We start from the raw sequence: 13,601 nt of genomic DNA on the forward strand, positions 1-13,601 counted from the left end.
ATTTAAATAACCTGCAACAAATAACACTACAATCTGGCACAGACAACATACAGGATATAATGAGAACAACTCATCAGTTTCCTAGTCACTTTCAGGAACTGCTGTCTATCCATCCAAGCTTCTCTACCTCTACCAGCAAGGCAGTGGTCCTGAGTCACTGTCACTCTGCTTGGCGGACACACAGCTCCCCAAGACCTGGAGAGGTAGATCAGGGCAAAGGCAGTACTCCAGGGACTGATTGTCCCTTTCCTGTCAGGGGCAGAGATCTAGATCTCAACGCCAGCCTGACTTCACAATCACTGGGTGTTGAATGCCAGTTTGCTGATCTCCTGTGATTGTTTTTAAAGGCAGCAATTAGTTCTTTCCAGTGTTTACCTTTTCATAGATAGCAGATAATTTGCTCTTGATAAAATTAGGGGCAGCTATTGTTCTATAGCTACACAGCAGAGTTTGTTTAAACAGGAGAGATCACAATTCAGAAACATTACATTTAAATACACAATGTAGTCCTCTGTAATTAAACATAGAGCTCTATCTGTTAACCTTTTCCCTATGTTAACACATGAGATCCCTGGTGTCCTGTACATTCATACAGGAATAGTGGGCAATAATCCTTTTGAGTAGGCTGAAACAATGGGCCAGTCTGCAAGACAGAAAATCATACTGCCAAACATTCTAGCTACTTACAAATAGAATATACACAACTTTAAATATGACTGACACATATGGGGAACCAGAGGGCTATAAAAAAGTATATGCTTTTGTAGTCCACAGTTTGTGAGAAATGGGGTGCAGACTGGTTGAGGGAATTTTAATACCTAGTTTCATCACAACTCCTTTTTAAAGACAAGGTGGGCATCTGTCCCTCAAGCTAGCGCTGTGGGAGGAGCATAAAGTATATAAACCTGTCCGTTTTCATTGTTCAGTGTGACCGATGCTGAGTAAGTCGGCCGGTGTCTAGAGAGCTGGTCTTTGTTATCTTAGCATGAGGGTCACAAGAAAGTGTGTCGAATTTTATGTTGTCAAATACTTTTACCATCCTGACAATAAAAGCAAAGTAAAAAGCACCTGAAGGTTGCTCGTGCCACAATAATATACACACATATACACACATACTCAAAATATGTCATGTTTCTTGTGTTTCACCCTCCATTCTTTTCTTTACTTAAAGCAGAGCAATACACAATACAATGACTTGTCGAAAGAGGAGAAATGATACTATGTATTGCCTCCAGCACTATCAGTCTTGTGATATTAACATTTTTGTTTGTTCTAAATGACTCAAAATCTTGTAAGTCCCTCCGATCTTGATCACTTGCAAATAACACGGTACAAAGGATGTTGATGGAAGAGATGTGTAAGTATGATAACATTTTAATATAGATATGTCAGAGTCATCTGCAAACATTTTGCCAAATTTGTTTGTGTTTTGTGTGTATTTATAAAGGTGAGGAAAAGTGTTAGCCATATATATATAGATATTCTTATTTTACCTTTTTATATTATTCTGTTTAGGTGTTGTACACTGCTATTGAATATGTTGGAATTTATACATTATTAAAAATGATAAAATAATACTCATACTGTAGAGTTTTATATATACATATCTATATATCTATAACTGTCTATCTATCCCTTATCTATCTAGATATAGATATGTATAGAGATAGCTATGTAAAGAGAGATAGAAAGATATAGCTATGTAAAGAGGGATGGAGAGATATAGATATCTTAGGAGGGATAGAGAGATATAGTTGTTGATGGAGAGAGAGATACTGTTGTCGATGGAGAGAGAGATATAGTTGTCGATGGAGAGAGAGATCTAGCTGTCGATGGATAGATCTAGCTATCAGTAGATAGATCTAGCTATGAGTAGATAGATCTAGCTATCAATGGATAGATCTAGCGATAGGTAGAGATAGATATCTAGCTACCTATATAGAGATAGAGAGATAGAGAGCCTGGTAGCCCCAGGCCTGTGTATGTCATTAGAAAATGTATCCGTTATGCCTCTATATGTTTTCTAAACCAATGTGTAAGCACCTGCAGACATATAAGGGTAAAGTTTAATAATTAGGTATCGCAGACACAGTACAGTAGAAAGATTGTGCACAGTCTGCAAAAGCCTAGGATTTCACTCAGAGCTGTAGGTCAGAGCTGTAGGAACATGGACACAGATGTACAGTACTAGGATAGAACACGCACAGTTGTTGTAAAGAATTGGTTTCAGACTCTCATGATGAATAAATACACTTTATCACATCACTTTTCTCTCTCCGGCACAGTTTTTTTGTAAAGACTGTGGCTCAAACAGAGGATCACAAGATCTGACACTCTCCCTCCCTCAGGGCTGTCAAACGCTCCTAGCTTTGATTGATCATCAAAGGGGCAGACTTATGTGCTCAGTGTGGGGACCGAGTATGATGGGACTTCCTTCCCTTACCTTGTCCTCCAGACACGAGTCAGGTTCTTTTTTATTCGGACATCCGGTGGTCAGGAGATAAATACTTCAATGAAAGGGACAAGGATTGGACAAATAACTTTGGGTTTATTAATAATGGGGTAAAGATAATTTTGGTAAGCAACCGCGCCACTGACCCCTTCAACTCAATGGTAATGACAAAATATTAATTTGATCAACAGAGCACAATAGCATTTAACATATAATAACAATAAATCAATTTTTAAGTAAATTACATAACATTAACATCATCTAAAACATTTGGTGCACCAATATTATCCCTGGTAACGTTACTATATTTTACACTCAGTCCTGGGTTGAACTTTGCACAGGAATTTAGTAGAAGTGCTGCACGTGGTTGGGGCCCATAAATTACTTTTTCATGCCAAATAAACTGATGATCTTTTGTATTACACAGTCTCTTTATTTTCTCTCCTCTCACACTGTTCTCAGTACATAGCTCAGTCTGTTTAGTGTGATGTCACAGATCTCTATACTGCTTATTTGTTTTTAGTACTTTCCTTTTTACTCACACCTCTCTTTGGCTCACTTCTTATCTTCTCTTCTTACACTTACTTCACTTTTAATATGCTTATAGATCACTTTGTCCGATTTTCATTCTGTTCCTATTTTTCTCTCTCAGTCTATGCAGACACAGGGATCTCTCTCCCTCAGAGGTCTAGAACTTTCCTCTTCCCACTGCCTTCTGGGAGTTCACAGTTATTACCAAAGTCAGTGGACTTGTTGCTATGCCACACACTCCTCCTTCCTGTTACTCCCGGCAACCACCAACCACTCCCAACTGTCACTTCTCCCTAAAGAATTTTTTTTTTTTTAAATCTTTATAAACACTTTAAACAATTAACAAATTAAATCAACAAATTAAAAACATATAGATACACCCCAGGGTACTCAGATTTTGGGGCACCACACTCAGCATCCCTCCGTCTCCTCATGGCCTTCACTCATGGCATCATCATCATCAACATTTATTTATATAGCGCCAGCAAATTCCGTAGCGCTTTACAATTGGGAACAAACATTAATAAGACAATACTGGGTAATACATACAGACAGAGAGGTAAGAGAACCCTGCTCGAAAGCTTACAATCTATAGGACAATGGGAGTTAGAAACACAAGGGCATGTGCTTCATCATATTGCACAATGGACCAGCCAGACTGCAAAGGTAAAAGTACTGAGTGGGCTGTGTGTGTTGCAATGTTGGTCAGAAGGTTGTTGTCTTGCATTAGCAGTGTAGAGGATGGCAATAGGGTAATCTAGGGAAATTAAGATGATGGTTGAGGCTTTTTTTCAGGTGCATGTCCTCACGCATTAAGACATAAAGGTGGTTGTTCTTTATCAACTCAAATCACACATCTACAACATTTATAATTGCAAACATTTTCAATGACAACAGTTTTAATATACATTATATACATTATATACAACAGTTTCAGTGAGAAAGATCTCTAATCTTGATACTGCCAATAGTAGCTCGAAAGGGTCGGTGGGCAGCTGAGGCAAAGTCCCTTGTCTATCATCTGGTTCTTCGTCCCAGTCATCCCTTGATGTTTCTTCTTGAGGACGATGCTTCCTTCTGACAGCCGATAGGCCTGCGCATCCCAGTCGTAGTCTTTCTGCTGCCGTTTGTAGAAGAACGGAGGAGGGCGTCTGCGCTGGACAGGTCTCTGCTGAGAGGACACTTCTTCTGCTCTCTCTCCCTCGCTCACTTGCTCTGTACTTACTTCCCCACCAGATTCTGCAGCATTCTCTCCTCTTGGCCGGTAGAAACGTCTGCGGAACCTTAGTCGGTAGGGTGCAAATCTGCTTCCTTTTACTGGTACACCACCAGGGCCAGTCACGATTGTTGCCTCGGCACCCTTCTCTCCATCCACAACATCAAATTCCACAGTCTCCCCGTCTCCAACACTGCGCAGAAACTTCCGTGGGTTATTTCGCTTTATTGCTGTCTGGTGGACAAAGACATCTTCTTTGGTGTCATTTCTGTTGATGAAGCCATATCCATTCCGCACATTAAACCACTTGACAGTGCCCGAAACCTTTACATGGGAACCAGCAGACTTTTGGTAACCTTGTAGGAGCCGAACAGTATGTTGAAAGGCCTGATGACCGGGGGAAGCTGCTTGGGTTAATTTACCCTTCAAAGTCGCCACTAGCTCATCCGGGCATCTTTGCAGCACATTCATCCCCAGGATGATGGGGGCTATGTTCCCTTTACAGGGGGCGGTAACAAGACAGCCTTGTCTTGGCAACAAGGTCGCTCCGATCTGGATGTCCGCTTCCCAATACCCTTCACACGCAATCTCGAGGCCGTTACTGGCGGTCAGCTGCAGCCAGGTTGGGGGTGGTGATAACAGCTGCTCTTTGCCCCAATACTTGTGGAATGTAGGGAGCTGGATGGTCGTAATCTGCGACCCCGTTTCAAGCATAGCCAGGGTCTCCACACCATTAATTGTAACGGGTAACGTGGGACATTGTCCGATGAACTGGGGCCTCCAGTTTTCTGGATCCGGATCTATTCCCGGGGCTTGCCCCGAGATTCGGCCCTCAATCTCGGGGTGTCGGAGTTTAAATGTTCATTTTGGTCGCAGTTTCTTTCTATGTGTCCTATCCCATGGCACTGGCGGCATATTGGGCGCCTTTGACTATCGAATTGGTTGGGCGATCGCCGTACATACTCGCGAGGTGGTTCCCACCTGCCTCGGACTGGTCTTTGTCTTTCGGGCCTCCACTCTGGTTCCCCGTAGGTGGGTGCCGGTGGCCTCGCCATTTGGCGCATCTCTCGCTGGATTTCTGCCATTCCGACGGCCAGCTCCTCCATTTGCTCTTTGAGCGTTTGCATTGGGTCTCCGGTGGGATACTGACCGCTCTGTATTACCGATTCTTGGGCCCATGTTAATTTTTCTGTGCTGCTTGCCATGGCTCTTCTTGAGCTTGCGCTTTCTCTAAAGCCCACCATTTCTGGGTATTCTTCCTCCCTTCTCCGCTGGTTACCGACAATGGCGATGGCGGTCTCTTTAAACTCTCGGAAGGTTTTGCCTGGCATCTGTGCCTTCATCAGTCGTAGCTGAATCTTAACGCTTTCTTGGGCGACTCCTTCTACTAACTGTATGGTCAGGGCTTCGTCCGCGTTTCGTACTTCCTCTTTGTCCACTGCCTGAATGGCTCTTAGCATCTCTTGTAGGCTCAGGGCATAGTCCGGCAGTGTCTCGTTTGGTTGTTGCTTGCGAACATATAGTTTAATCTTCAGCTCCGGAAGAGCTCTTGTCTCAAACGTGGTGGAATTTTTTTTTAAAACTTGTGCCGCTTCTTTCTTGTCGTCCATCGGCCATGAGATTACTTCTCTGAGCGCCGACACTGTGAGTTGCCCTATTAGGATCTCCACTTTCTGCTGTTCATTCAACGGGTATAGTCGGAACATGGATTCCAGTTTGTTCTCGAATTCTGTAAATGCAGTCTTCTGTAGCTTGTCGTCGTCCCCGCTGTACTTCGGGAGCCATGGGGCCCCGAAATAGTATGGTTGGGTTATGGGCCCTGCCGGTTGCGCTGTTCACCCGCCTTGTTGCTGATCCATTTTTCACTGAAGGCATTACTCTCCTGATGCACTCGGATCCTGTTCAGTTTGACGCCAAATTTATGTGGTGACCGAGTATGAAGGGACTTCCTTCCCTTACCTTGTCCTCCAGACACGAGTCAGGTTCTTTTTTGGTCGGATATCCGGTGGTTAGGAGATAAATTCTTCAATGAAAGGGACAAGGATTGGACAAATAACTTGGGTTTATTAATAATGCGGTAAAGATAATTTTGGTAAGCAACCACGCCACTGACCCCTTCAACTCAATGGTAATTACAAAATATTAATTTGATCAACATAGAGCACAATAGCATTTAACATATAATAACAATAAATCAATTTTTTTTTCCTTTAAAAGTTTTTATTAAATTTTGCAAAAGTTTTTAAGGGGTACAGAAATAAAGGGGCTGGGGAGGGAAGGACCATAAGCAAATGGGTAAAAGGGGAGGGGGGGTACATAGTGGGTAAGGAACACAACAATATATCGGCACCTTTTAACCAAAGAAGATACATCAAAAACCCTTTCAATGCGTTATATTGGGCACATGAATGTACAGGGTGGCCCAATCTAATGTCATCCAAGTAACCAAAGGCATATACTATACACAACTTTAATTCTTGAGCTCTCCAGATCCGTCATACTCTATATATTTAAGGCCTGAGCTCTTGTACTTTGTTGTGGATCCCGTTTCGGTGCCCCCTCACCCTCTGTCATATATACATGCCACGCTCGCCATTTCACCAAAGGAGAAGCAGTCGCTGTGGAATAAGGCACTCCAAGTGTTTCCATTTCAAAACTGAAATTGGTTTTAGAAATAACTTTTGCCATTGGAGGATGAAGGGGCTGTTTCCACGCCTGGCCTATCGCCGCTCTAACGGCTATGAAGATCTGACCCATCACGTATCTATCCCACTTCGGGATTGAAGCTGGATAATGGTGTAATAGAACCAATTCAGGGGTCAAATGTACGTGGTATCTAAATACTTTCTTAAGGAGTAGAGCTACCTCATTCCACAGGGGCCGCAGCACCGGGCAAGACCAGAACACATGGAGTATGTCTCCCTTCTCCGAGCAGTTACGCCAGCAAGATGGAGTTATGGATGGCCATATTTTGTGTAGTTTTTCTGAGGTGGCATATAATCTGTTTACAAGTTTTACTAACATTCCTGTGTGGTTAAGGCATTTAGTCATTTTAAATGAGTTCAGAAAAATATGCTCCCAGTCTTTCTCCGAAAGATCCAATCTGAGATCTGCCTCCCACTGAAGCTGAACTTTGGACTTGGGAGGATCCGCCTGCGCTTGCAAAATATTATACCAACTGGTTATGCCTGCTTTGTTATTCCCCTTAGTCAATTTAGAGTAGTATAGTACTATGGGCGGGCCGATTAGTCTGTTCTTAAGTGGCGGGGTTGCAAGCCAGTGCCTGATCTGCAAGTACTTGTAGAAGTCCCCTCTTGGCAAGTGGTAAAGATCACATAGGTAAGTAAATGATGAGAGCAGGTACCAGTCTCTCACCTGGGACAACAGACAAGCTTCTTGGTAATTTCTCAAGTTGGGAAGGGCTAGACCCCCCTGGGGTTTCCCCCGAGTCGTGCGTTGCATTGCCATACGAGGAGGCCTAGCTCTCCAAATGTATGACTTCATGATTGAGATCAGTTTGCTCATTAAGCGTGGGGGTAAGCGGAAAGGCAGCATGCGGAATAGGTACATTAGTTTCGGGAGGAGTGTCATCTTAAATGCTGAAATTCTGCCCAACCAGGAGACCTCGTAGCACATCCAGGTTGTTGTTAATGATATCAATTGTGTCTGCAGTAAAGAGAAATTCTTGTCTATAACTGAGTCTAGACCCGAGGTTAACTGTATACCCAGATATGATATCTCTGTGGATTTCCATCTATAATTAAATTTGTCTTTCAACCATCGTAGCCTCTCAAAAGAAACATTAATTGGAAGGGCTTCCGTTTTAGTAGTGTTGAGTTTGTATAGAGAGGCTCTGCTAAAATTGGGATAAAATGTTATGGATTGCAGGCAACGAGGTCTCCGGTTCTGTGACAAAAAGCATGACGTCGTCTGCAAACAAACATAACTTATGTACCACTCCACCTACTGTCATCCCCCTGCACTCTTGCTCCATTCTCACTCTCACCGCCAATGGCTCTATCGCTAAAAGATAAATGAGGGGGGACAGGGGGCAGCCCTGCCTAGTACCATTAAAAAAGGGAAATTTGAGGACAGGATCCCGTCGCTAATTACTCTTGCAGAAGGATTGGAGTACAGTGCTAGAATAGCTTTCATAATATCTCCCCTAAATCCAAATTGTTTGAGAACTTCTATCATATAGGGCCAGTGCAGTCTATCGAACGCTTTTTCCGCGTCAAGTGAAAGTAAGAGCATGGCTTCTTTGGTTTTGTGGGATTGTTCGATAAGATGGAAAATACACCTCGAATTATCCGGAGCTTGCCTGCCTTGTACAAAACCTACTTGGTCTGGATGTATTAGTTTGGGTATAACAAAGGACAGTCTATTGGCAATGAGCTTTGCAAAGATCTTGATATCTGTGTTTAAAAGGGCTATAGGCCAATAGTTTTTACAGTCAGAGGGATCTTTCCCAGGCTTGAAGATGACTATAATATGAGATTCTAGCATCTCGGGAGGGAAGCTTCCCTGTTCAGTGCCAGCATTATATAGTTTCTCTAGTATGGGGAGTAGGTCTGCCTGGAAGGAACTAAAGAATTTGTTAACATATCCATCTCGGCCCGGTGCCTTGCCCCTAGGGAGCTGCTTAATTACTTGTTTGATCTCTTCCTGGGTCCATGGGGCGTTTAATACTTTCCTAGTGAGGGGGTCTATGGAAGGAAGAGGAAGTCCCTCTAGGAACGAGGACACATCTACCATACTTGGATAATGGGTGGATGGGTCCGTCTGCAAATTGTATAGGCTAGCATAAAAGGACGCAAAGATATCTGCTATCTCTTTCGGGTTGGAGCGTTTCGTTCCCTTGGGATCTACAATGGCCTTGATACGGTTACGAGCCTGAACTCCCCTTAGCTTCCTTGCCAACAGCCTCCCTGCTCTATTTCCTGCCACATAGAACTTTTGTCGAAACTTTGCTAACGCAGTGAGGGTGCGGTCCAGAAGCAGTTTTTGTAACTCTGCTCTCACCTGAGAGATCTCAGTTCCCAGTGTTCTAGAAGGATTTTTTTTATTCCTTGTTTCTAGGGTAGTAAGCTTAGACTCTAACTCTGTCTGCCGGTACAGATTTGCTTTGCGTAATCCAGCGGCCACCTAAATTATTGTCCCTCTAACTACCGCTTTAAGAGCGCACCAATATGTAAAGATAGATGTGTCTTTAGGGTCGTTGGTTTGTACATATGAGCGGATAGACTCTGTGACTGCCAACTTGACTTCCAGGGCAGACAGTAGGTGGGCTGGTAAACGCCATGGCCTTAACGGAGGATGTGAGCCACCAAGCTTCCATGTCCAGACTACAGGAGCATGGTCCGACCAAGTCCTGGGGAGTATTCTGGCACTATGTGTGTGTTGTAACGACCATTTGTCCGAGAGGATAAGGTCGATCCGAGAGTATGAGTTATGGACCGCTGAAAAGAAGGTATAATCTCTTTCGCTGGGGTTAGCCACTCTCCATACATCATATAGCCCATATTCTCCCAGAAGTTTCCCCATTGCCAATGAAGGTTGGTCCTGGCCTGTACGGGGTAATGGATTGTACTTAGATGATCTGTCCAGTTTTGGATCTACCACAGATCAAAATCACCCATTATATCACCTTTCCTCTCTTAACTCTATCTACTAGTGCCAGTGTGGTTTTCAAAAATGATATCTGCCTAGAGTTAGGGGCATACAATGACACCAGGGTAACCCAAGTACCTTCCATTTGGCCAGTGACTATTAAGTATCTACCGTTCTTATCTTACACTTTTGAGAAGAACTTGAAGGGACATTTGGAACTGAGCAATATTGCCACTCCACATTTCTTATGCGGGCCATTAGCCATATAGCAATTTGGGTACTGGTGGTTTTTAAGGGTCGGAGGGGTCTTAGCCGCAAAATGGGTTTCTTGGAGGGCCACGATGTCCGCTTTAGCTTTATGGAAGGAGGCTAATGCCATTCTCTGCTTATTGGGAGAATTTAGGCCCTTAGCGTTCAGAGATAGGAACTTAACCATCTTTAAAAGGTAGGAACCAGATATGGATTAAATGTAGATCAGCGGGTTTGATGTCAACAAGTGTTTCATGGATTTCGCAGAAGGAAGTATGCAAAGCACTAATAGTGTTGTGTTCCAGGGAGGGGAAGGAGGAAACTAAAATAGGGGGGTATACGAGGGGTCTATGACTCACCTCTAAGGGGGAAGAAACAAAAATAACCCTGTCCATAGGGTTAGAGTTTTTGCCAGAAGGGACAAAATCCGGCAAAATACTTTGTACGGGGTGCATGGCAACGTTTTCCTTGCACCACCGCCCGCATGCAAATTCACAAGAACCAAAACCAGAAGTTGGCACCATTTAACCAGGGTATAGAACATGGATATATACTTATATCTAGAGGACCTTTTCAGCCTAACATGTTGGCAACTGACTAGTCAAATATGCATATGCCACTATAGTGCGCCTTTGACGAAATAGCAGGTGGGAGGAACAGACTGAGACGAATTGTTAAACTTAACTCTACCTATTTCAATAACTATCTAACACTCGGTCTAACTTTATCATGTGAATAACATACTAACTCCGTCTTTCCCTCCAGCCCAACTCCATCCATTACATTTTGGTGAGGAAGGCAAACAAAACCACATACATACTTCAACCAAGTAGTGTCACCCAGCTCCTCGATCTGTGATATATGGCAGCCCTCCTTGGATTCATCTAACATGATGAGACGGATAGACCTGCTTAGGAGCATGGAAGAAGGAAAAGCTGGGAATGGGAATAGAATACAGGAACATCAAAACATTAGGCAGTTAAACAGGTATTAGTGGCAATAACGACCATAAACTTTCTCCCTAATGTCCACAAGTCTTGAAAATGGCATATGGATAAGGCTTATCATAATACGCAAGGATTCTTGCTTGTAATTTTCCATGTCTCAGGCCCAGCTGTAGTGTGAGAGAAGGATGTTGTTATTCTGTAACAGGAAAGAGTCTTTACCCTTTGTAGGCTCTGCTGGTCCGATGGGGACGCCAAAGCCAAACACAACTACAACTTGTAGACTGTAAGACCCAGCTTCACCGACTAAGATGATTCCTCTTGAGTTGCTGCACCCCTTTGCGTAGACCAGATTGGTGGGACTGGAGACTCCAGGTTGCTAGGAGCTTAGTTCCTTCTTCTACCGAGGATATAACATGAAGGACGTCGTTCCTGTGGACTAAAAGCTTCACTAGAAATCCCCATCTGTATGAGATCTCGTTATCTCTCAAAAGCTTTGTTACCGGTTGAAACGAGCGGCGTCTTGTGACTGTAGCTTAGGATAGGTCCGGAAACAGCTGGAGTCCCTGTAGGGGCCCTGAGTTGCCCATCTCTCTTCCCACTCGCAGAATGCGCTTTTTAATGTGGAAGAAATGGACTCGCAATAATGTATCTCTGGGGAGAGCCTCTGAGATATTTCTAGCCTTGGGTAGACGGTGAATGCGGTCCAGGAGCAGGTCTTGTGTAGAGGCTGTGGGCAGAAGTTTCTGGAATAGATTAGTTGCAAAAGAGTAAAGGTCCGCATTGGAAACTTGTTCCGGAATTCCCCGAATTTTTATGTTGTTCCGGCGAGATCTATCCTTTATATCTGTCATTTTAACTCTCATGGAACTCACTTCAGCCTCCAGCTGCTCGTGCGATGTTATTAATTCGTTGTGTGATGCCACTATCTCTTCCGATTTTTTTTCCAGATGGTTCGTCCTGTTCCCCAACGCCGCCACCTCCGATTGAAGTGCTTTAATGGATGAACGCATTTCTGCGGATAGGTCGGCTTTCAGGGCGGCCAGCAGGTGTTGCATTGACTTGTATGAGATCGGAGCTTCAGGATCTATCTGTTGCATTGTTTCTCTAGATGGAGAGGTGTATGCAATAGCGGCATCCGCCTGATCGAGCGCTTCGTCTGATCCTCCCTTTGTACTTGTTGCTGAGGGCAGGGCTCTCTGGCCTTGAGGCTTGAAGAAGGGTGCCTGAGATGCAGGCTTGGATGGTTTAATTTTTTTAATCTTTTTTGGAGCCATATCCAGGTATATTGAGATAGCATAGTAGCAGACTACAAGAGAAGAGGTCCAAGGGTGATTCTGCTTGAGCAGGCTTGCAGCTTAATCCAGGGTCGCCAGCTGTTTCTTTGAGGCACCTATGGTCTTGGACAATTTATATTCAGTTGGACATTACTATTTGCATGCGGGCAGCTGTCATTGCTGTAATCTAAGGTCTGGCCTCCATCTTTTTGTCAGGGCACGTAGACTGTCTCTCCAGAGCACCAGGAGAAGTCAGGTGGAGGCTGAGCTTGGCCCTCTTGGTTATAATGGGCTCCCTCTGCACTGACCTGAATATATCCTGCACCTGGTGCCCTCCTTCAACTCCTTGGTACTGTCGCTCTGTCACTGCCGCCCGTGGGCCCGATCTCGCCGACCGGAAGTTCGACCCTGCACTTCCGGTTTCACGATCTGTCGAGATATTCTATTTTCGGCCGGACAGTCACCTCGGGAGGGCTCCCAGCTCAGGTAGGTGTTAGTGGCGGCTACTCACTCAAGGGCGCATATTTCCCTGAGTCTTCCGGCCCTGATTCCCGCGCTCACCCAAACTCCGTTCACCGGGGGAAAGACGCACTGGTGGACTGGGGCAGTGTTCCCCACACTGAGGCACACCTGTTAAGGTACCCCCGGGGCTTGTGGACTGCGATATCTCCTTGTTTGGGGCCAACGGTGGAGTGCAGACCAAAACTCCGTCTAGCTTAGATGGCTGCCAGGCCACGCCCCCCCAATAAATCAATTTTTAAGTAAATTACATAACATTAACATCATCTAAAACATTTGGTGCACCAATATTATCCCTGGTAACGTTACTATATTTTACACTCAGTCCTGGGTGGAACTGTGCACAGGAATTTTGTAGAAGTGGTGCACGTGGTTGGGGCCCATAAATTACTTTTTCATGCCAAATAAACTGATGATCTTTTGTATTACACAGTCTCTTTATTTTCTCTCCTCTCACACTGTTCTCAGTACATAGCTCAGTCTGTTTAGTGTGATGTCACAGATCTCTATACTGCTTATTTGTTTTTAGTACTTTCCTTTTTACTCACACCTCTCTTTGGCTCACTTTTTATCCTCTTCTCTTCTTACACTTACTTCACTTTTAATCTGCTTATAGATCACTTTGTCCGATTATCATTCTGTTCCTATTTTTCTCTCTCAGTCTATGCAGACACTGGGATCTCTCTCCCTCAGAGGTCTAGAACTTTCCTCTTCCCACTGCCTTCTGGGAGTTCACAGTTATTACCAAAGTCAGTGGACTTGTTGCTATGCCACACACTCCTCCTTCCTGTTACTCCCGGCAA

The 13,601-nt window shown here is 44.2% G+C and overlaps 1 protein-coding gene across 1 annotated transcript in view; it reads left to right on the top strand.

Moving 5' to 3' along the window:
* Nucleotides 1–1,318: 1,318 nt before the first annotated feature.
* Nucleotides 1,319–13,601, top strand: part of LOC142140739 (antizyme inhibitor 2-like) — a 65,821-nt gene continuing 53,538 nt past the window's right edge. The window contains exon 1 of the mRNA XM_075198580.1: nucleotides 1,319–1,357. Coding sequence (XP_075054681.1) covers nucleotides 1,339–1,357 — 19 coding nt within the window. The 5' untranslated portion in view covers nucleotides 1,319–1,338. The remainder of the gene's footprint in view (nucleotides 1,358–13,601) is intronic.

Source organism: Mixophyes fleayi, chromosome 2 (assembly GCF_038048845.1).
Source record: "Mixophyes fleayi isolate aMixFle1 chromosome 2, aMixFle1.hap1, whole genome shotgun sequence".
NCBI lineage: Eukaryota > Metazoa > Chordata > Amphibia > Anura > Limnodynastidae > Mixophyes > Mixophyes fleayi.